The 25,282-nt window shown below is 37.3% G+C and overlaps 3 protein-coding genes across 3 annotated transcripts; 2 read left to right on the top strand and 1 right to left on the bottom strand.

The window, feature by feature from the left end:
* Positions 1 to 4,072: 4,072 nt before the first annotated feature.
* On the bottom strand, positions 4,073 to 9,813 carry LOC102224064. Its single transcript, XM_005801456.3, has 3 exons — positions 9,267 to 9,813; positions 7,299 to 7,416; positions 4,073 to 7,188 (listed from the first exon to the last, which is right to left on the bottom strand). Exons 1-3 carry the CDS (start codon positions 9,281 to 9,283, stop codon positions 6,973 to 6,975), a joined length of 351 nt encoding a protein of 116 aa, XP_005801513.1. The 5' UTR covers positions 9,284 to 9,813; the 3' UTR covers positions 4,073 to 6,972.
* Positions 9,814 to 11,124: 1,311 nt separating this feature from the next.
* LOC102224319 (protein HID1-like) lies at positions 11,125 to 22,147 on the top strand. Its single transcript, XM_005801457.2, has 19 exons — positions 11,125 to 11,275; positions 11,880 to 12,029; positions 12,549 to 12,719; positions 14,305 to 14,421; positions 14,995 to 15,101; positions 15,205 to 15,321; positions 15,775 to 15,982; positions 16,092 to 16,148; positions 16,230 to 16,370; positions 16,472 to 16,562; positions 16,784 to 16,935; positions 17,022 to 17,100; positions 17,249 to 17,413; positions 17,503 to 17,730; positions 18,808 to 18,959; positions 19,031 to 19,117; positions 19,206 to 19,297; positions 19,389 to 19,547; positions 20,141 to 22,147. Exons 1-19 carry the CDS (start codon positions 11,210 to 11,212, stop codon positions 20,202 to 20,204), a joined length of 2,403 nt encoding a protein of 800 aa, XP_005801514.1. The 5' UTR covers positions 11,125 to 11,209; the 3' UTR covers positions 20,205 to 22,147.
* Positions 22,148 to 22,242: 95 nt separating this feature from the next.
* On the top strand, positions 22,243 to 25,247 carry amn (amnion associated transmembrane protein). The gene is given in 2 exon segments (XM_005801519.3): positions 22,243 to 23,659; positions 23,661 to 25,247. Coding segments are annotated over 2 exon segments (1,491 nt in total). The 5' UTR covers positions 22,243 to 23,597; the 3' UTR covers positions 25,090 to 25,247.
* Positions 25,248 to 25,282: the final 35 nt, after the last annotated feature.

Here is a 25,282-nt window from a genome sequence, read left to right as displayed (position 1 = left end):
TGAGGTATGACAGATTTCATTATAACAGATCGACTCTAGCCGGGTCAATGTATATGGCGTGTCTCCATTCAAAGGTGGTCATGGGTGGCATCAGAGCTAGTGGGGTTTTGTCTGATATTGGCCAGGGCAAAGCAGATGTTTGCATTGGCTGGGATGAGGAAATTGCTTACCTGATGCCAACTAAAGCCCAATTTCAAGCCAGGCAACAGCTGTTCAAATACATTTCTGTCAAAGTTTAACAAATAATATGTCAAGGTCAACCAGATCTTTGAACTTTTATTGTCACTGGTTTTAATTACTGTCTTCTTCTTATGAAATTACTGCACTTGAAGAACTATGAGCACTTTGTCTTAGGTCTTAATTTTATACTTTTGAGTCTCTTAACTGAAAGAGAGCTGGAAATATATTGTGATTGACTAGACTATAATTGGCACCTCTGTACAAATATTATATTTGGTACTTCTCCAGCTTTGTTTCCCATAGTTACAGTTGATTTAAACTTTTTTTAATATTGTACTGAAGATTCATTAAACCTATTTTCTTGTAACAATTTTCCGATGTATGATGATAAAACATATCTGACATACTTTGACATTTTCTCTTATTTTTACTAGTTGTTATCTGTTGTTATCTGTGTCATATTTTTAACACACAGGGGGCATGAAGTCATTGATTATTAATTAACATTGATAAACTTTGAAAGGAAGGTATATACCAGGGTTAATACACATTTTCAATCTAATAATTGTATATTATTCCACACAAAATATCAGGGATAGTTCACAGTTAAGAAAAAGAAAAAAAAAAACATTTAATATAAGATCAATATGCTCTATTTCAAAATATATCATTGTGGGCATGTAAGAACTCATAAATAAGAGTAAAACATTAAATTGCTAGTTATATAAATTATAGTTTAAGCTACATTTTTGCCTTAGCCAATTTTGTCAAAAAATAAAATAAAATAAAATAAAATATTGTGTTGTCAGATCTCTGGTGACTAGACCCAGTTTAAGAATAATAGCCTTAAAAATCAGGCTCAACATGAAAATAAAGTCGTCTTGAGTTCAAGGTGCTTTTAAAACTGAGTGAACGTCTAGTCAGTCAGTGAATAAAAAAAACATTACTGATGCATAAAATGTTCAAAACCAAGTTGGGGGCAAAGATTAGCCATGTCATTTCATTGTAAAAAAAAACAGTGGAAAATTCATTGTATTGATTTTGCAGAAGAGTTTATTTGTCCCTTAGAAAAGAAAATGAAAACGGCTGTAAAGCCAAATTTTTTCAATGTTAATTTTCCCCCCATATTTATCAAGACCTCAAACATGATTAGAGCAAATTATCAGATTTTTTAAAGACTGTGTTTAAATAACAAAAATGGGTCAGCTTAATTTATTTAATAAGAATGATCAGTGGTGTAAATAAGGGTGCACAAGTGATGTTAAAAAGAATTTTCGCTTACAGTAGTTTTTTCCGTACTGAATAAATGCATTGAAGTAAAATTTTGGATTCTTCTCTGATTTTTTCATGTGTATTTGTGTTACCAGTTATGGCAATAATCATGTGACCAACAAAAGCAGACACATTTGCGCATATGTACTCTTGCATGTTTCTGTATTTTTTTTCTGTCCATTCATCTTCAAAGGAAGGGAAACAGCAGAGTAGACGAAGAAAACAAATCATCGGCCAACCCAGATCTGTTTCACTGGCCATGGTAAAAATATAACAAAATATGCGCATACAAAGATCCAAGAACAAGGACAGTCCATTTAACTCTCTCTTGCCCCTGGACTCAGCTGAAACAAGCCATTCATCACCACCCACCCTAATATCTGTTTTCTGAACAGAAAAGGATCTGGGTGTATTTCTGTATGAGAAAACAGATTAAAGATAAATAATCTTTCACGAAGCCCACGCTATTTTAACCCACTGCAGAATAACCCAGCATATGAGTTTCTAGCTGTGAGGATTATCACGTTGTCAAAGGCATGGGGTTTGCTGCCCCCTGTTGGGCATTTTCTGAACAGCGGTACGGCAAACCAGATATCTGCTTAGAATCACTTAAAATCTGCTTATGTGGTTGAATGAAAACTACTTGATGTAGTAAAAATAAATGATACATCTATGTACATACGCAATAATATCTTGCGTATGTATTTTTTTTTTTAGGAATTTAAATCAATAAGAAAAAGTGATATTGATTCATTACTCACAGAGCCCTGTATTTCAAGATTATGGGTCAAAGCTATAAAAGGAAATAAAATTTTTTAAAATAAAATAAAATAATTATTTTAAAAATTAGAAGATTAGATTAATAAAAAGGGTGAGCAATTTTCTTCTTGGGGAAGATTGCTGACTTTAAACAACTTGTCCTACAAACAGTGACTGACAAGGTATTCCTAAAAAAGGTGGCTATTCACAGAGTGCTCAATACAAACATGTAATTGGAAAGTTGAGTGGAAGGAAAATGTGTGACACATGCAACAGTTGTAATCAGAGCTTTGTCATATCTCAGATAAGTAGAAAAATAACTGAGTTGTTCCTTGATGGTCCAAAGTCATTTTTACATTTTATCTAGAAATCAGGGTCATGATTAATACTCATGGCTGATTATATACCTGAATGACATAGGTTTTATTTTTTTAATTAAATTACTGAAATTAATTTACTTTCCAAAATTGCTGCAAGATGTGGCACTCAAGACATTTCTTCAATCTCCAGGTCTGGCAATTGCATTTTCAGCCCTTCCATTAAACAGAGCAAGGTTTCAGTATTTATTTACTTGAATAAACACACCTGTTATTAGACTTTTCAAAGATTAAACCCTTAGAAACCCTTGACACTTCCTTTATTTCACTCTGATAACAAGAAGGTACTGATTAAAAGAGCTTTGTTGCAGCTGTGTAGGAGGTCTCTTGTGTATCATCGCCCATTTGTCATCTCAAATTTAGCAGAAGTTGACTGGGGGATCGAAGCAGGCAATAATGAGGACTCGGCGCCTCCGCCACGATAACTGTGGTTACGAGCGGCGCATTAATGTATGTAATCTGTTACTATGTCCGTGACATAGTATGTGTCCTTGGTGTGACAAGGACACATACTGTGCTAATTAAAGAAACCTTTCTTAGCTCCTCCTTGAGACTTAGGTCATGTCTCATTAAAAAGGGTCTCAGTTCATAGGAAACCATTCATTACTGGGCATTTGTGATGGTAGGGGTAGCAGAGGGAAATGCACAAAGAATATAATACATACCATCCAGCAGGTACATGATGATGGTGTGAAAAACCAACAAATAAAGCTTCAAATACTTCAAGTACTTTGTTTCAAAGTACTTGAAATACTTTGTGCTAAGAGGTGGTAAGTAAATTGTAGATTTGATAAGTTTTGTAATATACTTTTTTAAAGCATCAAATGACACTTTCATTTTAAAATCAAATTTTATTTCTTTTAAATGAGAGGATATCCACCGAAGCAGAGAGAAAAAAAAAAATCTGTCATGTTAATATTTTACATTTCTAAATACAAAAAATATATAATCCCAAAAAATAAATATGAACCACATCTCAAAAATGCTTTCATTTTTCACACATTGAATTCAAATTTGTTGCTGAGGGACAACAAATTAACAAAAGACACTAATCCCACTTTAGCAGTTGCTGTCCTTACATCAGGATAGGTCAGGATTATCAGCTGGTGTACGGTGCACCGAGGCACACACTCAGCAACCTTTGAGTATGGCAGAAAGGCATGTGGTAATAAACTCTCAAAATAAAATTAAAAACCTTTTCTTTTGGCAAAATCAGTCAAAAAATAAGAAACAAAAAACTAAATCTACAAAGAAACATTTGAGTGTGTTTTAGTTAGACTGGTCAGGAAGAAAATTTGTGGTGAAATCTGATTTCATTTTTTAGGGTGTTTTCTGGATAATGACCCAAGATTTGGAAAAATACAAGCAAACGGCCAGAAATCATTGGCTCTCATTTCCGCCATTACCATGAATGCCCCTTATACTTTGCACACAATGCGTCACACCTGACCTGCATTAGACGAATTAAGAAACTGGCCGGCAACTCTTGAAAATCTTGTTTAATGTGTGGAAGATCATGTACAAAAATAACTTTCTGTTTGCTTCCTTAGGCTCTCTTTTGCCAGACTTTGGATAATCAAGATCTAGGGCTTTTTGTAGATGTTCTATAAATGGAGATGTATTATTATTCCAGCATTAGCAGATCATGTCCAACAAAAAAAAATGCAACACAGAAAGAGTTAAAAAGTATTATTAAAGCATGTGTAAATATTGTCAAAGCGTTGCTGTACATTCCTTTGTACTTTTGGTGAAATGGAGGGGAGCACTGTCAAAAGACAGCCTTCTTCTTCCTACCTCAGCTCTTATAAAAATGAACATTTCTTATTGTGATTCAACAAAAGTACAATTGTGCTTATAAGATTCCAGGTGCAACCACAACAAAAATGACCCCCTAATCCTTATGCCAGGCAGGCATACTTTTAAAGTTGTAATGTTTGTTCCACCATGATCACTTCTGAGATTTATCAATGTGCATCTTATGATTTCTAGGAAGATGACACTGACGTTGGAATGGAAACAAATAAGACTAAATCGACCAGACAATGACAGTCACAGATTAATCCTCCCATTGATATAAAATACTGCCATCTTAAATGGGCTCTTCTTTTGGTTGTAGTAGTGATCGTTTCTGCGTAACTAGTGTAAACTATGAAACACTGCATGACGATGATTCATCATTACAAAGAAACAGGCTGCAGAGTGTCTACCTAAAACCAACAGGTGGCTTTCTGTGCCTTTCAAAAGTATTCATACCCCTTGAACCTTACCACATCTAGGTGCGTTATTTTTCCATAACCACTAATTTATTGGAATTTTGTGCTATAGACCAACATAAAGTAGTGTATCTTTTTAAAGAATATGATTTTTTAAAAAAGAGGTGATTTCAGTATAAATCAGAGGGTTTTTTTAATATAAGATTATTGAGCAATCGCCATCATGAAGACAAGACACATCAGGTCAGGATGAAAGTTTAAAGAAAGGTTCAATTATAAAACAATTTGCTAAGCTTTGAACAAGCATGACGAACCACAATATTCTGTGTTGAACAATTCCGATAATTATTAACAATCAAGTTTCTAAGAGTGCATTTGTACACGCAAACTGAATGGACAAGTTAAAGTGAGCATAATTAATAATTATCTGATTTTCAAAACACAAATCCCTTACGTATTGTGGTAAATTATGGATTACAAGTGAAAAAAATAAAACGCGCTCAACTAGCAATAAATTGTTATACAAAAGCCGCTTGCAGTGCTGTTGAGGAGTGCGAACATGTTTGAGTACAAGTGTAAAGTACTCAAGCTTACATTATTAGTTGCAATCTCTTCGCCATCTTGTGAAAATGCTTAAATAGTGGTGGCCATAGCTACTGCCTGATGGGCCACATGTAGGGTCTGTTATTAAACCTTAAAGTCTATCTTCATTACTGTTAGTCATTAACTGTTCCTCAATAAAGTATTGTAATTGTTTTATTGCCTGGCACTAAATGCAAAGTACACAACTGCACACCAACTACGGCATTTCTGACTAACCCGACAGTGTGGGTAAGACGTACGTTAATCTGAAAAGCAGCCAAGAGGCGCATGCTTACTCTGGAGGAGCTTCCAGTACTGAAGCCTTTGGTGTGTGCTTATTTTTTATGACATATAATATGTAGCTGATTGCAATACATTTGTGCTGTTTGGTTGTACAAATGCACTACTCAAAGTAATTGGAGTATAGTAAGGTAGCCGTTTTAGAGCAGAACATGCAATTAGAGATTTATAGCCAAAAAGCAATGTCATAAATTTTTGATCATTATGTTTTTTGCTATTGTTTTAAATGCCAGAATGTCATCCTAAAATATGAGGTCCACATCACCCATCCCTTAAGCACCTTTAGATATTTTTATTTCCAAAACAAAAAAATAAAACCATATTTGTTTTTCATTTTTACGTTGATTAAGTACTTTGTGTTGTTCTATCACAAAAGTAACTATAAAAAACACTGAAATACCTTGGTTGTGATGTTACAAAATGTCCAACAGGTATGAATATTTTTGCAAGGAACTTTATGTCTATGATCAGAAAATGTAGCTATTATAAGGCAGTAAAGCGATACTTACAACCAGCCCATCGAATTAGTCTTATTGAGATCTGGAGAAAGCAAAATCAAGTGACAAAAATGAACCCGTGGGATGTATAATGTTCAAGAAAGATCCTGTAACAACCAGGTCTGTTCACAAACTACGAAGTGTGAGAGAAAAATTCAAACCCAAGAGGGATAAGCCTAATATATGATCCGAGATGATCCTGAAGTCTGTTGGAATGCTATCATAACAAACCCTATGTACTATGGCCTGACTTGTCTTCAACTAAATTGAATTCTAGTAGATAACATTGAAAGTCTTGCCCATTTTAACATCCCCCCAACCCTTCACCCCCCCAGTCAAAATATGAAAGCAAGAGAGCAGTCTAAGACATATCCTCCCTGAGACCGGTCCATTTACTCACACCTGTCAGAACCCTACTGTAAGACTAAACACTTCACAACGACTGGCCCAAAACTGGGCCACTTCAGCATCTCTACGGTTTTCATGTAGAATTTAACGAGAACAAATAAGAACCCACAATCAGTCGCATACACTTTAAGGCTCTCAGAGCAGTTGGTAAACCAGATTGGTCGGAAAATAAGTGGAGTATAGAATGTTTTGAGTAGATCACAGTTATCAAAGTTGTTATTGCTCAACTGATAGATGAACTGCTCTTATAGATACTGCCATCCACCCATAGATGTGTACAGCTGTGATATGTGTTGCAATGACTGAAGATGGGAGAGGAAGAGCCGAACGAAACGATCAGCGACACGTTTTCAGTCCCTTGGCGTCTCGTAGGACAGCGTCATTTCATCTGGGGTCTCTGAGCTGACCTCGGCTTTGCAGGCTATAGAAGTGGGCCTCCCTGAGGATGCGGTTGATCTGCAGGTACGACAGCTGATTTGCGGGGCCGCCCAGCTCCGACGAGAGGCCGGAGCTGGAGGGGCTGCAGGGGCCCAAAGCACACCGACTCCCAGCTGCATGTTCGGGACTGCTGATGTTGCTGCTGCTCTCGCTGTTGGATGTCTGTTTGATAAATAACAAAGCCTGTAGTTGATGCATTTTACGGTTAACGCGAAATGAGAAATCACAGAGGCTTTCTATGCTTTGGAGAGAGAGTCATAAAGAAAGAGTACCTCTGAGTCCCAAGCATCCCGACCTGGTTCAGGGGAGAGAGGATGAGCTCCGCTCTGCCTTTTGGCTTGAGGCACCAGGTGGCTACTCTCCTCATCACCACCGCTGTGCTGTCGCTTCCTGCATCAAAAACGGATATGTCTCTTTGTTACAACACTTCAAGTTAACAACAGTGCTAGGGGATCTAAGAATTCAAAGGGCAAACAATGTTCAAGTCTTCTCATTTCAATCAATCGAGTTTATTTGTATAGCGCATTTTAGCAACAAGGCAGTTCAAAGTTATTTACATCATAAAAATACAAAGTCACAGAACACACAATCAAAGTCAACAATTGAGAAAACCAGTTAACATGACATTTTGTCAGGCGCCATCATTTACATATCGAAACGTTGTTTCATTTATTATGGTTCAATAGCAACTCTGAGTTTTTAGTCAAGTTTAAAGGAACTCAGTGTTTCAGCTTTGTGACGCATAGAAGCTGATTGCTGCTTCTCTATGTTTGGTTCTGGTTCTGGGATGGAGAGCAGACCAGAACTTATACTGGCACAAGGGTATACTTTGTTATGTCATAGCCAACACAATCTGTTTTCTGAGACTTTACAAGACAGACCAACACAAACGTAGCAGAACAAAATTCACATGGTTTTTAAGTTGTTTCACAACAAAAACAAAAATTAAAAGCTCTCTTTACTTGGATACCCCTAAATAAAGTCCAATGCAAACAGCAACCGTTAGAAGTCACTGAACTAGTAAACAGCCACCCAGATTTATGTCATTTTGAAGGAGCTGCAGAGTCAAAGCTCATGTGGAAAAAAATCTGCATAAAGCACAACTATTAGTCATGCACTGCACAGATCTAGTTTAAAAGAATGTGGAAAGAACAAAATCATTGCTGAAAGAAAGCCACAGGAAGTCCCGTTTGCAGTTCGCCACAACCCATGGAGGGATACAACAACCACATGGAAGAGGGCGGTGTATGTAGATAAGACCACAATGATGCTAAAAATTATGAAAGGTAGAAAACTAACCCTGCACACACCACCCCCACTGAAACACAGTGGTGGCAGCACTCTTCATCAGGAAAAAGGGAGCTGGTAAAAGTTAATAGTGAAAATTGATAAAGTTCTATAGAAGGAAATCCTTGAAGAAAACATGTTGGACGCTGAAAATAAATTAAACCGGGGAAGATTGCTCTTCCAGCTGGACAGCAACCCTAAAAAAAACATGTTGGGGTCAAATTTGGGACAAATGGGTTTAAAAGTCATATTTTCAAGAATACATAAAGACAGAAAGTGAACTAACCCTAAACAGTCATAGAAAATGATGCAAATAGCTGTCCAGTATTTTGGGTGTAAATATATATCCAAACTGAAACTGAATGTTTCATATTAAGCATATTCAAGAATAATTTCAAGTGAGAATCTGTGGAAGGACTGGACAAGTGATATTCACAACAGACCCTCCTCATTCTGTCTGAGAGATTGGGCTGCTTTCCAAAGAAGAGCCTTAGCTTATACAACATAATTACGCACTAATTTTCGTTTGCATTTCACATAAAACAGATTTAAATTTGAGGGTGTAAATACGACAAAATGTGAAAAAGTTTAGTGTTTGTAAAATACAGGGGATATACATAAAAAATACAGACAAAAAAAAAAATAAAAACTGACCAATATAAGAAAAGACTGCGGCGAAGAGACACTGAAATCTAAGCTGTCGCATAAATATCTAGACAAACTAATGTGAGCTTTACTAAAAACAGCAGCAATACCAGAAAATGACATATTAACTATATTACTGTCATACGAACACCTTTATGTTTGGTGTACCAGCGTGTAGACAACCGCTACTCTTTTTTTTTTTAGCATAATCTACGTTTTTAAAATGGCTACTGCTAGGTGTGAATGATCAATGCAAAATGTTTTAAATAATCCCGTGTTATTAATGCTAAAGTGCAGAATGAACTCACCTGTTGTCAGTCAACATATGATAACACTTGTTCCACCTGGAGGAGCTTCTACCGTAGTTTGTTTAAATCCGAAAGAATTATTCGGCTTTTTAGTTACCGTCTCAAGATGTCTGTTGATGGCCTATTGCTTTGCTTAAGCTAACTTTCTCAAACTAATTAATTACGCTGAATAAAGGCGGTATACAATGGCCCATGTTGGCAACGCTGTCGAATTAATAAGCTTCTGTTTTAAGCCACACAATCAAGCATAAGCAGCGTTGAATAGGAAATAAACACCAAAGATTTTCGCTAGCTGGTTAACAATTCCTCTCAGGCGCTTTGTCATTGGTTACAAGCTAACGCTAACGTCATAGCGAGCTAACGTATTTTTCTATATTAGCAATGTTTTCTCAACATTTCATGTCAGCGTTATCTAATGCAAAAGTCCCACACGAAACTGCTAACTTAACTTAAAATGTCGATATATGACCAGAGCCGATAGATGTCCTAGACCTTAGCTCAGACTAGCTAGCTCTCGAACATACACAGCCAACCGCAACTGTTGTGTTTACAACTCACTGCGGCTGCGCAGGGACTACTGAGTTTTCCCTGTCCGAGCAGATTTAATCTGCCAACTCTTTTACATGAACGAGAAGAGCGGGATCCCGCCTGAGAGGTGGTTATTTTTGTAAAAATATTATGATGTCCGTGAGGCTGTTTTTGTATACTACATATGAAAGTTTTTGAGCACTCTGTTTTCGATCAGCATCGACATTGCAAAAACTTGATAGATCGCTATAACAACTAAAGAGTCGTTTTGATAGCATTCATTTGTGGAAATAGCCAAAAATTTAGGATCCAGGAAAAAAAATATGAAAACTCCATTTTTAGTAGGAATAATCGTGGTTCTCGTGGTGCTTTTACTGTTTCAGGGTTTTCTTTTTAGTTTCACATTTATTTTCTATTTTACTGCCTAGTCAAATGATAATTACGTATAACAGATTTCAAATTCAACAAGTTCAAAATAGATCATTAATCTCTTAGAAGATCACACCTATATTGAATTTATTTTAATATAGGTATTATTATATCAGATATTTGCATTTGTGTCTCTTGGCCAGGACTCGTTTGAAAAAGTGATTTTTAATCTTTATGGTGTTTTCATCCTAGTAAAATTTAGATGAAAGTTCACAAGGTGTTTAAGATTATTATTATTTTCTTACTTTTATCTACAGTCTCAATCAGGTATTTCAGCCTGAATCACATAGACATTAAGGAAGCATATCAAATTATGCTGTTTGGAAATGTGTCTTAGTTAAGTTGAAGAATAAATCAAATTAAGAAGTTACAAAATAAGTAATTTAATATTAAATTTATTTACTAAAACCATATATATTTATATCACATCTTTCTTATGGCACTTGTATTTATTTTTATTTTTATTTTTTGTGAAGTCTTTACTGATTTGTATCAAGAGGCAGGGCTAATTAGCATATAAAATTAATCCACTACAGTAAAGGAATCATGAAATTATAATGGTAATACTTAAAAATACGTAATACCTTTATAGAATTTCTAATTTTCTGCAAAATATTATTGAATTATTTATCCATTCAGTTGATTATGAACATCCCATTTATTTATTTCCAGTTTGATATGACATATTTGTAATTTTATTTATTTATTTATTTATTTATTTATTTATTTATTTATTTATTTATTTATTTATTTATTTATTTATTTATTTATTTATTTATTTATTTTTCAGTTTAATTTATCTTTCACAATCTGGCACTTCAGACGCTCCATAGCTCCAGCCAGCCAATAGTTAAAAAAAAAAAGAAAAAAAAAAGAAAAAAAGAAAAAAACACGCCTCCACCAATGACTCAAGCGTAGGACGGAGGTGAGATTAACAGGGATTCTCAGCGGCAGCAGATTTACGTGTCTGAAGGGAATCGACCGCGATGGGAAGCAGCGATTCAAAGCTAAATTTCAGGAAAGCGGTGATCCAGCTCACGACCAAAACGCAGGTATATATATATATGTGTGTGTGCTCCAGTGGAACAAATTATTACCAACAGAGCGCACCGCAGAGCATCACCGCGTAGATGAGAAAGCGGCTCCGAAATATCAGCAAAACAATATTGACCTCCGCCTGCAAGCAGACGTTTAAAACCCAACCTTTTATTTCGCAAAAATGATGAGATACGATTATAATGTCATTGTGGAGCTGTAGATTAAAGGCGCCGTAAAAATGCGTGGTACATATAAATTGGATTGGGAAACAAATAACCATAACCGTGTGTCCTGGCGTTAGCCTACATATTCAGTGTTTGACGATAATTACTGGTGGCGTTCAGCAAAATCATAGCTCATGACGTAATTCCGGGAGTAAACACGTTTGCAGATGCGGCAGGTGGAGGCTGAGGTTGGTGCGCAGCAGAAAGCGCCCACTGTTGCTAGAACAAGCTTCAGTGTTTACATTGCCATTAAGATAATGGACATTTGTGTACCATCAGGTTAGACAAGTATAGTTATCAATTAAAGATGAGTAAATATTGTGCTTGACTTTTGCGTCTAAAATCTGATTCATCTGGTGAATCTGTCGACTGAATGTGTCCGTGTTTTCCACAGCCGGTGGAAGCCACAGAGGATGCCTTCTGGGACCAGTTCTGGGCAGACACCACCATCACAGTCCAGGATGTTTTTGCTCTGGTGCCAGCTGCAGAGATAAGAGCTGTTCGAGAGGAGTCGCCGTCAAACCTGGCAACCCTCTGCTATAAGGTACCCACAGAAACAACATAAAACATATAGGAATATGAGGATATTCCCACGTTGGAGGGAAATTATACTATTATTGTAGCAGTGCAGGATTTATTTTTTTTTTTTTTTTGGAAGCCACTTAGATGTGGGAATAATGAGTCAACTCCCCTTCCTTTTTCTCTGCTTCCTGCCTCTTATTTCCAGCTTCCATTTGAAGCTGGATATCTGAAACAAAACAGACACACACAGGCGTGCAGCATAATTAAATAAAGAGCAAGGAGACCAGAGTCCTCGAAGCAAAGCTTGTTACCAGGGTTTATCTGCTTTAGACAAAAGGTCTGGCACACTGTTGATAAAATGCAGACTTTTTTTTTTTTTTTAGTAATTGTCTGCAAAAATAAAAACAGTGCTCCTTATGTAAGCAAGATGTTCTAGATTTATAGCTTACATTATACATTTTGCACCCAAAATCCATTTGAAGCACGAGTAAAACCGGGTGGAAATACACAGTGTCACAATGTCTTGTTTGTTCTTTTCCAGGCGGTGGAGAAGCTGGTGCAGGGAGCAGAGTCTGGCTGTCCAACCGATAGGGAGAAGCAGGTGATTCTGAACTGCACTCGCATCCTGACCCGGATTCTTCCCTACATCTTTGAGGACCAAGACTGGAGAGGGTTCTTCTGGTCAACGGTGCCTGGTGCAGGACATGCTGGGGTGAGTGGAAACAGAAACTATTCTTGGTAATGTTTAACAGATTTTGAGGCCCCTTTGGTGGTATGTTTTTATGTTTTATTGAACCGATGTTAAGTTGTCTTACAGTCATATTGAATTTATTAGTGGACATCACTGTAGAGCTGTTGTTTGACTTTTTTGTATTGTTGCATCTGCTTGTCATTTGGCATCCTATTTTATTTATTTTATTTACAAATACATAATATTTGATCTATTTGTTGATTTATTCATTTTTTTTGTCATTTATATGTCTTTTGGTTGCTGGTCATTTCATGTGTTTACCTTTTTGTCATTTTGTGGCCTGGTGATTTCTTACTTCATTTGCTCAGTTACAAATTTTAAAGCAGTTATGAGTAATTTACCTACAATCTATTAAAATGAAATGTGTTCATGTGACCAGTGGATTTTACAAATCAATGGTGATAACATGTGATATATCCCAAGGCTCAGATGCCCCAAAAAAGGGCTAGAACCAAAACTGATGTTAAATGGGGTAAAGATACCAATTTTCCAAAAGATAAAATTCCATTCAATTAACTGAAATACGAGGATTTTTAAGGCTTTCTATCCTAATAAATTAGTGGAAGTGCTTCCATAGAAACAAAAATAAACTAATGTCCAACAGTTTAAGTTTGTTTATAGCTATGAAATGGAACTGATCAAATGGAGACATGTAGGTATAAAAAGAAGCAATATGAATTGGTAAAGGGATGAATTGACTCAGCTATATTTGCTATACCTTCTAGGTGTTGTTTAGTGTTCTCTTTTTTTGTCAGTTTGCATCTTTGCCATGTCTTGTTTCTCCGTGGGGTTTCTTGTGTATGGCTACTATCTTTTGATAATTGAGCATTTTATCCAAAACGTCTATATGTTTTGTTACTTTGCTGCGTCTATTTATAGTTGCTCTCTTCCATCTTAACCTCTTAATCTTAATCTTAAATGTTACCATTTGGTTTTTTGAAGCTATATTTGTTTCAGTCAAAAGAAATAATCCTCTAGAGAGAAGACTCTCAAATATAATCCAGTAGGACTAATCTTTTGCTTACATGACTTTATGAACAAAGAAAATGTTCCAACAATGAGTTAATTTAGATAGATATTCTGGTAATAACTGCTGCTTGACAGGATTCACATCAGGTCAGTGGGGGGTCATGTGGTTCAGAATGACTCCATTTCCATCTTTTACAGCAAAGCCAACCTAAGATAATTCAGATGCATTTCGCACTTGTATTTAGTGTTCGGTGTGATCAAATCACCCAGGCAAGATGCTAGTGCACCTTGTCTATAGCGTTTCTTTTTGGTTATGGTCTGCAAATCTCACAAGGGATGCCAAAGGCAGTTGCTTTTTGTGGCCCATTTAAGTTTTCGAAGCTGCTTCTTTCCAGTGGTAATGCGCAATTTTTGGCCCTTTCCTTGTGTCAATCAGCATGGGAATAACATAGCAAAGTAGTTCCTTTTCATTTTAGGAGCTCTTGTCTATTTCAGATTACATTAAATAATTTATTTTTGGCAAACAGCGGAAAGTTCTGACGTGCAAATAAAGCTTCTTGCGGGCATCTTTTTTCAGACAGATGAGCTGGATGACGATGATGGAGCCCGACCACTGGCTGAGTCGCTGCTCTTGGCAATCGCTGACCTGCTCTTCTGCCCTGACTTCACTGTGCACAGTCACAGAAGAGGCCCTGTGAGTACCGAATGTCCTCACATTGCAATCTAATTTACAATCCCATTCATTTGTCGTTTTAGCAGCAGTAGCAATAGCAGTGTCGGGAATAGTTTAATAGTTTCTGTCTCGTCCGAGCCTCACTCTAATCTTGTCTCATGATTGAAAGGTAAGCGCTATTTTCGTAGCACTGTTTCTTTTTCCTGATCTGAAGTCACCTCACTAACCTGTCCCTTGAGTTTTGCTGAAAGCAGAATGCAGAGATAGTGACAGGTTTCTCTACTGGTCGCAGCAGGGAGGCATCAACTTTCCTCTTTCAGAAGTAAAGAATGTCTAGCCAGGCAGCCGCCGTAAATGCACAGTGCTTTTTTTTCCACATGTTGACTGTAAAATGAAATGTAAAATGGTTATCTTTTAAAAGAGGAGAAAGTTAGGCTTTCCTTTCCAAAGATTGAGACCAACACATTATATGTTCCTTAGAGTGAACTAGTGTATGTCTACTAAAGGGCATCTTTTTAATGCCATGTTTCTTGTTTAGCCATTGGCAATGTTTAAAGAAATTCAAGTTGAAGTGTTTATCGTGACTATTTCCAGGACTCAGTGGAGAACATGCAGTCTTTAGACAGCTGTGAGTACATCTGGGAGGCTGGGGTGGGATTTGCACAGTCCCCGCCTCTTAACTACATCCATGACCTCAACAGGTAGGTTTGGTTTATATTTCTGCACCTGACAACACCTAAATCACAGAATCAGAATCATTTTTCCCTTTCTGTCACACAATGATCTGTTTTTTTGAATCTTCAGGGCAGAGCTGCTGAGATTGTTACTAACCTGCTTCTCAGAGGCCATGTACCTGCCTCCTTCACCCGACAACAGCGTCCTCAACCCCTGGGTCACATTCTTCTGCTCCACAGAGAATAGGTGAGGGGATTCTATAGGAGCGTCCACATACAGTTGGATACCTTTTTAAATTGAACAATTAATTTATTTAAATTCCACAAGGGAAACTCAAGATATAGAATCATCATATTCAGTGTGATGTATATTTCATGTGTTGATTTTTAACTTTGGTACTTATGTCTTACAGCTAATAAAACCCAAATTCAATTTATTTTAAACTTAAATTCTTAAGTGGAATCAATTGGAAAAGTCCTGCGATGAACTGGTGACCTGTCAATGCTTACAAAACAACCATTTATTTTTTTCACATTTCACAGTTGTTGTTTGTTCACATCATTTTGTCAACATGTTGACATGGACGAGTTTTCCTTTTCCTTATGTAGTTAACACAGTCGGCAAAGAGAAAGTGTTTACTGAGATTCACTTTTTGAGTCTCTAACAGTCTTTTCATGTTTTTTTTTTTTTCTTCTTTAGACATGCTCTTCCTCTATTCACATCTCTTCTCAACGTGGTCTGTGCTTATGATCCGGTGGGCTACGGTATCCCCTACAACCACCTGCTATTCGCAGACTACCGGGAGCAGCTGGTGGAGCAGGCTGTACAGATTCTTATTGTGACACTGGAGCACGATGGAGGAGTTCCCCGACCTGCTGCTTCATCATCCAGCATAGAGGAACTAGAGGTATAACAAGAGAGCAACAAAGGCCGACAACCTATTGACAATATTTCTTTTTATATCTTTTTGTGAAAAAAAATAAAAAATAAAAAATAAAATCTTGATCTGTCTGCAGAATGCTGGCCCTGAAAACCTCTTTGTCAATTACTTGTCAAGGATTCACAGAGAAGAGGTTTGTTTTTAAAAAGAATAAACAATTTTGGTCAATTTCTTTCTTTTACTGAAAGTTATCTTTACACTCCTCCATCGGTAGGACTTTGACTTTGTGCTGAAGGGGCTCGCTCGTCTACTGACCAATCCTCTGGCTCAGACGTACCTGCCCCACTCCACCAAGAAAATTCAATTCCACCAAGAGCTGCTGGTGCTTTTCTGGAAACTCTGCGACTTCAATAAGGTTGAAAAGCACTCAAATAAAGTGAAACAATAGTGGAGTCTCTCTCTCTCTCTCTTTTTTTTTTGTTAATTAACACTTTTACTGTATGATTCACTCGACAGAAATTCTTGTTTTTCGTCCTGAAGAGCAGTGATGTGCTGGATGTTCTCGTTCCAATTCTCTATTACCTGAATGATGCCAGGGCAGATCAATGTAAGTTTGGGATTTTATGCTACAGGCCAACACTAAGTAATGCATTAAGCTATGTGTGATGCCACATGGTTTACTTCTCTTACTTTACTTTTCATTTAACACCAAAAACGATAACAAATCCTTCCCTTCCGTGGCAACAGAGAATGTGGAATAGTTTACATAAAAGCATATTCATATGTCAAATGCCTCAACTCCATTAGTACGTTGTGTTCTGGTTGCAGCTCGTGTCGGACTCATGCACATCGGTGTGTTTATTTTGCTCCTGCTGAGCGGGGAGAGAAACTTTGGTGTGCGCTTGAATAAGCCATATTCTCTCCATGTTCCAATGGACATCCCGGTGTTCACAGGGACGCACGCAGACCTGCTGATAGTGGTGAGACGGGATACTGCTTCCTGAAAGCTAACAATTATTGCTGATTGGAGTCATGTGAAGTCTCACTGTTTCTGTTTGTTTTCTAGGTTTTTCACAAAATTATCACCACAGGACACCAGCGCCTCCAACCTCTCTTCGACTGCCTGCTCACAATTATTGTCAATGGTAAGTTGGCATCTTTCTTTTTATTATTTTTTTTCCTGAAATCAGAATATTTATATGTTTCAGGCTTAATGTCATGAAGGAGTTCTCATATTTAACTGAATTAAATAGGAATTCTCCAAGTATTGCATCTGTTCTTCTTCTTGTTCAGTTTCCCCCTACCTGAAGAGCCTGTCCATGGTAGCAGCCAATAAACTACTCCACCTGCTGGAGGCCTTCTCCACCACCTGGTTTCTGTTCTCCACCGTTCAGAACCACCATCTTGTCTTCTTCCTTCTTGAGGCTTTCAACAACATTATCCAGTACCAGTTTGATGGTAAGCTGGATCCATTCTGCGTCTGTGTGTTGCTGAAATGCTTTAATTTTGCATGTCTATTTATATAATAATTTTTATCTCTCTGCCAGGAAACTGCAATCTTGTCTATGCCATCATCCGCAAGCGCAACGTATTCCACCAGCTGGCAAATCTGCCCTCTGACCCCGCTACAATCCAAAAGGCTTTGCAGAGGAAGAAGAAGTCACCAGATGTGATTTCCCGCACAAGCTCCCAAGAGACTGTGTCCATGGAGGGCTCCCACCCCGCGGTGCCAGCAGAACCGGGTACACTGAAGGCCAGCCTAGTCGCTATACCAGGTACTTTCATTTCGACTGAATACTTTGGATTCTGTCATTACATAATTAATATAAAACCTTCCCTAGTTTTATGGTCCCTCTTCTTGGACCTGAATTTGTTAAATGTTTTATGAACCACTTTTTTGTTACAGCTATGCTTGCAAAGAAGTTCCTCTTTTTTAATTCCCACTGTTTTCCCGGCTGAGCTAGAACACCAGCTGCTGCTCGGAGCCTCAATGTGTTGCATAATGCAACAATTTTTTCAACCGTATGACATATCTGGATTCAGATATGTTTGTGAAACATGGAGTTCTGTAACTGTTTTTTTTTTTTTTTTTACTTTTTTGCGGGTGTTTTTTTACAAAGGCTTCAGTTTATGAACCCAATTTTACATTTTGACTGAACTGCAGAATTTCAAACGTTTTGTGGATGATAAATTATTGAACACATACCAGATGGTGACTGGTATGTGTCACCTCTTGCAAAAAGTTACAAAAAGTTTTAAGTTCAAAAATATGTAAGAAAATCATCCAGTTAATATAGATGGATCTAAATTTAGTTGCATGAATTGCAACTCCATTCTATTTAACACAATGAGTTGCCATGCATATGCTTTTTAATTACACCTATTTTAGCTTCAAACTACTAAGAGCTAAGATTATAGATATGAACACATCTATTGCCTATAAAATATAGATCATACCATGCAGTAAAGTTTGTCATGAAGTAAAGCTTAAATTGTAGGATCTCCTTTTTATATCGTCAATCTGCATTAGCGGATCTCCTTGCAAGGGCCTAAAATAGCAATCACATTCTTGAAGATTACATTTTATTTTCAAATTTAAAAAGTTTGCTCTGTCTTGAATATCCAATATGGCAACTATATTTATTAGCACTTTTTACACAGTCCGTATCTCATTAGAACATTTTAAACATGTTCCATTAATGTCTGAAAGCATATAATGAAAAGAAATACAGTAACAGCTTGTATTACTACAAGTAGCCAGCACCAAAACAGCAAGGACATCCAGCTGATTCTCCAATGTTTTTGACCAGTGCCACCTCATTGATTATTGTTATGCCATTGACTTCTTTCAGGCATAGATAAGTTGACTGAGAAATCACAGGTATCCGAGGACGGGACCATGGTGTCAATCCCAAAGGTAGACTCTCCACAGACGGTCCACTCAAACCAAAGTGTAGCCGCTGGGAGCAGTGACACAGAGTCAAACTCAGGCAGAGACAATGAGGTAAGTGCTTTGTTATTGTCTCCATGTGTTGTCCATGAATTTAATGTCAAATGTTTTCTTGGTGTTACCAGGATGTTTTCTACACTGAAGCAGAGATGGAAAGAAGGCGTTTGTCAAGTGCCTCTTCGACTTCGTTATGGACTCCTACCCCAGAATGGGTGAGCAAACTGTAAAACCTTAGTTATTAGATAAACTTTTAGAATTTTTTTAACAGTGTAAACAAGTAATTATTTTCTTTTATCCCAGATCCTATCTTGGAAATGCAAGTTGCCCCTTCAGACTATCATGCGTCTTCTACAAGTACTAGTTCCCCAGGTGGAAAAGATCTGCATTGACAAGTTGGTTTCATGTCCTGAAATGCAAAAGTCTCCTTGAACCTTTTGATAAATATTGTCAGAAAAACAAAATATGCATTCCTTTTCTCTCCAGGGGTCTAACAGATGAATCAGAGATCCTGAAGTTCCTTCAGCATGGCACGTTAGTGGGCCTGTTGCCGGTTCCTCACCCCATCCTCATCAGAAAATATCAGGCCAATGCGGGTACTGCTATGTGGTTTCGTACTTACATGTGGGGAGTTGTTTACTTGCGGTAAGTCAGGCATGACTGTAAATCAGTCATGATACAAAGAATATTAAGTAAACCAGGCAATGCCTAAAATGTTTTGCTAACAGCATACAATTAGCTGTTTTAAATTTTGAAAATCTGAATCTCTTGGGTTTAAGGAGTCAATATGACTTGTATAATAGCCATGTGAATCAAATCTGAAGATGATGCGGATGCTTTTATCTCTGATTGAATGGTTTGTTGCCAAATTATTTTTGAAGTTGTGCTGTGTTTCTCTTTCTGGAGACGTGTGCCATAACGAAAACTATAGGCTTTCAGTGAAGAAAAATCTCTGGCATCCATGATTTAACATCAAATTACAAGTCAAATGATGGATGAGCCTTGGGCCATAAGGAAATACACAGCTGTGAAAATGATCTCCTTGTCTCCTGCTGACACCACATAGTTAGCATGTAAAAAGAAAGATGTGTGGGACCAAATACTGAGCGTTGTGGGATTCTCTGCTATTTGTAAAATGATGCCAAAGAATAATGTCCTGATTTAATTAATTTTCTATCAGGATCTACCACCTCTGCTGATTAAATTATTTGTTATCTGTATTTATTTATTTTTTGCAGCAATGTGGATCCTCCCATCTGGTATGACACTGACGTGCGCCTTTTTGAGATCCAGAGGATGTAAGCTAACCATTTGATGACTGAAAACTGAACCGCTCTTATTCTAGAAGTATCTGCTGGTTTCCTGGAAAAAAAAAAACCTCACTGTGTTAAACCTGTCTTCTAATTATTATGCTTGCACCAAACACTTTCTGACCTGGAAAGATTAAAGATGTATGAAGTATCATCAATGTCCATAAACAGCTATGTTTTAACATTTCTTTAAGACTTTGAGACAGCAGAATGTCTGTTAAAGCACTGAGAAGAATGAAGCGTTTTCAAAAAGCAAAGAAGTGTAACAGAAATATTTAACTTTTGTGATATTTATTATAGAGGATGTGGTGCTTTCCAACAAAGGCATGTAAATTATCTTGGATGACACTGTGTTAGTATTTCTAATTATTTATTGTATTTCCTATGCTTTAAAGTGAATTTGCACTTCTCTGACTTGTCTGTTCAGGTTGTGGTTTAATGTGACGTTTCAGATATGGAGATGTTTCTATGTAAATGACCAAGAGGTTTATTTTAGACTTTTTGTTTTGACTTCTTGCTTTGATTTGTGAACCTTGCAGTGCTTGACTTTAAAACTGTATTTTCTTGAATTGTCCTGAAAATATATATTACTATGGCTCTGTGAACTATGTGTTGCTGTTGGTATGCTTTGCAGAAAAATGCTTTAGCGTGTCCTCACATAGATGAACTGCGTACATATGAGCTCATAACCTTGACCTATTGTTTACAAAATGAATGTGGAATTTCCATGTTAGCCACTAGATGGAGCCACAATACCTTTTGACTTAGGTTCCCCATTCATTTGAAAATGTTAAGATGGATTTTTGCAACATAGAGTTGGATGAACAATTATATATATAATTTATTTTATTTTTTTTGCAGTTGGCCACATAGTTCAGACATTATTTGACCAGCTTATGTGTCATAACTCAGATTGTTCTGATTGTAGGACAAAGACAATAGGATCCACAGGGTTACCAGTGTTGGTAGAATTAGATTTTGGGATATTTAGATTATTTATTTTAGTAGTTTAATTTAAAAACTGCAGTTAGATTAATTAAACATGGTGTATGGACCTCAATAACTTTTTTGTTGACTTACAACTAATAGAAACCTAAAATTCAACTTTAAGTTTTATTTCCTCAACAGTGCTCAAGGCTAGGTTGTAGCTATCCTTGCTACTTATCCACTTAATTCTTCCACTCAACTTTTCCTAAATGATACAGTTATTTTCTCTCTCTCTCTTTTATGTGTTAAATACCCAAAGAGTGTACAGGAGCATTCTTTCATATTTACCGAGTGAAAAGTGTGTTCCTTTTATTTATCTGCTGAACAAGTTTTTGACGGTGTGTTCATTAACACACGTCTCAAAGCTGAAAAAAAAAAAATGTCATGTGTTCTTCTCTGCATGGGTTACAAAGCTACCCTGAACAAGGTGTAACAAATGACAACAAATTGGGTCAATTGGTATCAGCTTGATGACAAACTTTACGAAACATGCCTGTAGCCAGGCATGTTTCGTAAATGCCTGGCTTGTCCGTTTCCTGGACAATCCAGGAAACGGCGGGACGTTTTAACATGAAATGAGTTTCACCAAACTCATTTTCAAGATATCTGAAATTGGTTTATGACCTATTAGTAATTTAAAATAAAGCTAATTATATTTTGTTCTCACTGTTTTTTAGGCCATTTCAGCTTCAAACCATCATAGCTAAATCATCATCATATCTTTATTCTAGACACATAAGAAGGGTCATAGTAAAAAGATAAAAAATAATTTTTAAAAACAACATAAAAATAACCTGTGTTTAAATATACATTTTTCTATTAGACTTTATTTTTACTTCTCAGCCTTACTGTTCTATGCCTCTATTATGTATTTTGTTCCTTTCATCCCTCTAATATAGTCACGTATTTTTCGTACGTGTATCTATTAAAAAAGTTTTAGCAAAGGTCTTACATGTTTTCCCCCATTTTTTCTTAGCCCTAGAGAGATTGGGTTAACCACACCCTATTTATGCATGTCAATTTCCAAGAAGCGCGTCTAGAAGGTTTTGTTCAGAGTAAAATAGAAACTGTGTCTTGGAGACATTTATAAATTCAGGATATTGTTTAAAATATAAACAGATGTTTTTCCAGTTCCATGAACCTGTTAGAAATTGTAACTTGCTTAGTCATCTACTTAGCTTACGCTACATGGGATTTGATGTAAACAAAAGACTTTGCGTCTGAGAGAAGTACAGGTTCATTGGCGGGTTCATGTGTTTTATTAACACACAAACGTATTCTTAGAAATATTTTCATGGAAGGTTTGACGAGCAATTTTTTCCTGCTGACTCTGGACATTTGGACAATCCACAAAAAAACTAAGCAATACAAGACCTGCCTTGGAAAAGTATTCACAACTTTTTCTCATTTTTTTCCCCCCACATTTTCACTTTACAACAAAAAACTTAAGTGTGTCTTATTGGGAAACTTGTGAGAATCTTGCACAAACCATTGCATAATTGTTAAGCTGAGTATAACAGTTAGTTTTAAACTGTCTTTACAAATAAAAATAACAAAAGGGCTCATCATTCACCCAGCCACGCTTGCTCAGATAACTCAATATCTAGTTTCTAAAATAATATTCTGCCTACAGGACTCTGTTTAAATTCATCGTCTGCAAGTGGAAACCTACCAAGACATGGCCTGACATAGAAATTAACAGCCAAGGAAAGGAGAGGGTTAATCAGAGAAGCAGGCAAAATAACTGTTATGCAGGGACTCTAACATGTCATGATGGGTGCTCTGGTCAGATGAGACCGAAGTTGAACTTTGTTGTCTTGAAGCAAATCACAATGTGTGGTTGTACATGATTATGTAACATCTCCATAAAATAAGGTGGTGGCAGCAACATGCAGTGGAGATATTTATGGTCAGATGCAGAAAACGTTTTTAAAAGCCTCAAAGGTTGTGCAGATCTGTCAAAAGTGTTAAACTAGTTTCTCTAAGGCATCTTTACATTTCCAGATTCTTCTGAAATGTAATTAATTTACTGAGTTTATAGGTCATATAACCACCAGAGGTCATGTTCTTTGCACAAACGCAAATGATCTCCAGCAACTTATGATTAAACAGCTCAAACTAAATACCCTCAATAAGAAATATACTTTAACCTAACTAAGGCTGGCTACTGCTATTTTTCTCTTCACAAATAGAAAGAAAATGCAATGTGCCAAACATAAAATCCTAACCTGTTGAAAGTGTTCCATATTATATCAACCTGCTAAAAAGTATTTATAAAAAAAACAAAACACAGAAATCCAAAAGTGAGGATAGTTTGAACTGGTTTTCATAAAGGAGGACTGTCAAGGCAGAAGGTGTAAATATTTACAAGTCACCTGCTCATGAACAGGATGAGCTTATGAACTTTAGCAGTAAGCCGTGCTGCTCTCATGTTTGTCACAAGGTTGGAATCAAAGGTCAGTATTTTCCGTTCTTTGCCACAAACATTCAAGATGCTGAAAATGGCACAAGTACTCCTCATCTGCTGTCTTGTTGGGGCAACAAATGCCCTTTACAAGCAGTGGATTCCTGATACCAATTACGAGAATAAGACCAACTGGGATAAAGGAGAAGTTCCGTGCGGAAGTGACACAGTTCAGTTTTCATCTCAAAGAAAAGTGTCTGTGTTTGTGGAAACCACTCATGCCGTGCAGGAGATGACGCTACCAATGGATGGTGAGATCATTCTGAATTCGGGAGCTGGCTTTTATGTAATCAGCGGACAGGACCCTGATTGCGGAGCAGGAGTGATGACCAAGTTCAAAGACGCTGACTCGCTTCAATGGTTTAATCCTGCTCTGTGGCAGGCAGCTGCAACTCTGAATGATCTACAGGATGGACATTTCCTCTTCTCGGTGCATGAGGAGAGCGTACCCTGTCAGCAGGATGATGTCATGTTCAAACCCCTCTCCTCTTTCCGTGTGGACACCAGCTCCAGCCAGACCACCATCCCCGTCAAATCCGTATCTGTGCTGGGAAATGTATTTGACAGCAAGTCCGAGTTCTCCGAGTATCTTGGCTCACAATCAGGCCTGCTGCAGTTTCACGGGTCATCATCGGTCACTGTTGGAAACCCAAGTTGTGGGGATGCTACTGGCTGTGACTGTGGGAACTCTGTCAACCATGAACGCATCTGCAGCACAGTGACCTGTGGCACTCTGAGCTGTAAAAAGCCTTTGCTTCCCATCGGACACTGCTGCGAGGTGTGTGGCGCAATCATCTTCATCCATTTTTCTGACAGCTTTAACCTGGAAAATTATAGGGGACGAATCCGTCACCTTTTCCTTTCACTGCCAAAATATCAGTCCATTCAGCTGGGCATGTCTAAAATCTTAAAGCCACAGAGGTTGATGGGAATTATCCCATTTGGATCTTCACCTGAAATTCAAGTAGTCATTCTGGATGGAGAGACTGGGAAACTATCGGAAGTGCTGGCCCAGGACATGACCAAGGATATTAAATCTCATGGCTCAAATCTGGGCATAACAGGAGCCGAAATTCAGACTGCTAGTGAGCCTGGAAGCAGTGCAGGGACAGTAGTTGGGGCAGTGTTTGGAGTCTTACTCGTGGTTACACTTATTGTGATTGTGGTTGTGCTAATCCGTAAGGGAATTGTACAGATGCCTCCGATGCCTTCGATGCCATCTCTGAGCCGCTTCAGGAGAAACACTGACGTCGATGATCTCAACGCGGCCGCTGACCGTGGATTTGATAATCCGATATTTGATAAACCTGATATGCTGAATAACATTTCTGGTCTGTATAGCACTGATTCCATCTCCATGACTCAGGCAGGCGTGCACTTTATAAATCCAGCTTATGATGAGAACGAAATAGATTTTACAGTTTGAAGTTAACTTTTCACGCACTTTTGTGATTAAATGTCAACATGCATTTTAAAAAGATAGAGGATGATTGTAAATTTATAACAGCTAAGTCTTATCAATGTGATTGTATATTGATGTGGGACAATGAGAAGTTTAATGACCAAATAAACTTGCAGGGCAAATAAAGAGAATAAGTGACCGTGTGGGTTTTTGTGAT

Source organism: Xiphophorus maculatus, chromosome 16, assembly GCF_002775205.1.
Source record: "Xiphophorus maculatus strain JP 163 A chromosome 16, X_maculatus-5.0-male, whole genome shotgun sequence".
Lineage (NCBI taxonomy): Eukaryota > Metazoa > Chordata > Actinopteri > Cyprinodontiformes > Poeciliidae > Xiphophorus > Xiphophorus maculatus.
Note: the sequence above shows the minus strand (reverse complement) of the source record. Positions and strands in the feature narration are given on the sequence as shown.

Excerpts from the sequence above, each read along its gene's own strand:
- LOC102224064 (XM_005801456.3), bottom strand. Across the intron at positions 7,189-7,298 it reads GGGATGCTTGGGACTCAGAG|ACATCCAACAGCGAGAGCAG; the intron begins GTACTCTTTCTT and ends TTTATCAAACAG.
- LOC102224319 (XM_005801457.2), top strand. The coding sequence starts at position 11,210 with ATGGGAAGCAGCGATTCAAAGCTAAATTTCAGGAAAGCGGTGATCCAG. Across the intron at positions 15,322-15,774 it reads TTCTGCTCCACAGAGAATAG|ACATGCTCTTCCTCTATTCA; the intron begins GTGAGGGGATTC and ends TTTCTTCTTTAG. Across the intron at positions 19,298-19,388 it reads GAAAAGATCTGCATTGACAA|GGGTCTAACAGATGAATCAG; the intron begins GTTGGTTTCATG and ends TTTTCTCTCCAG.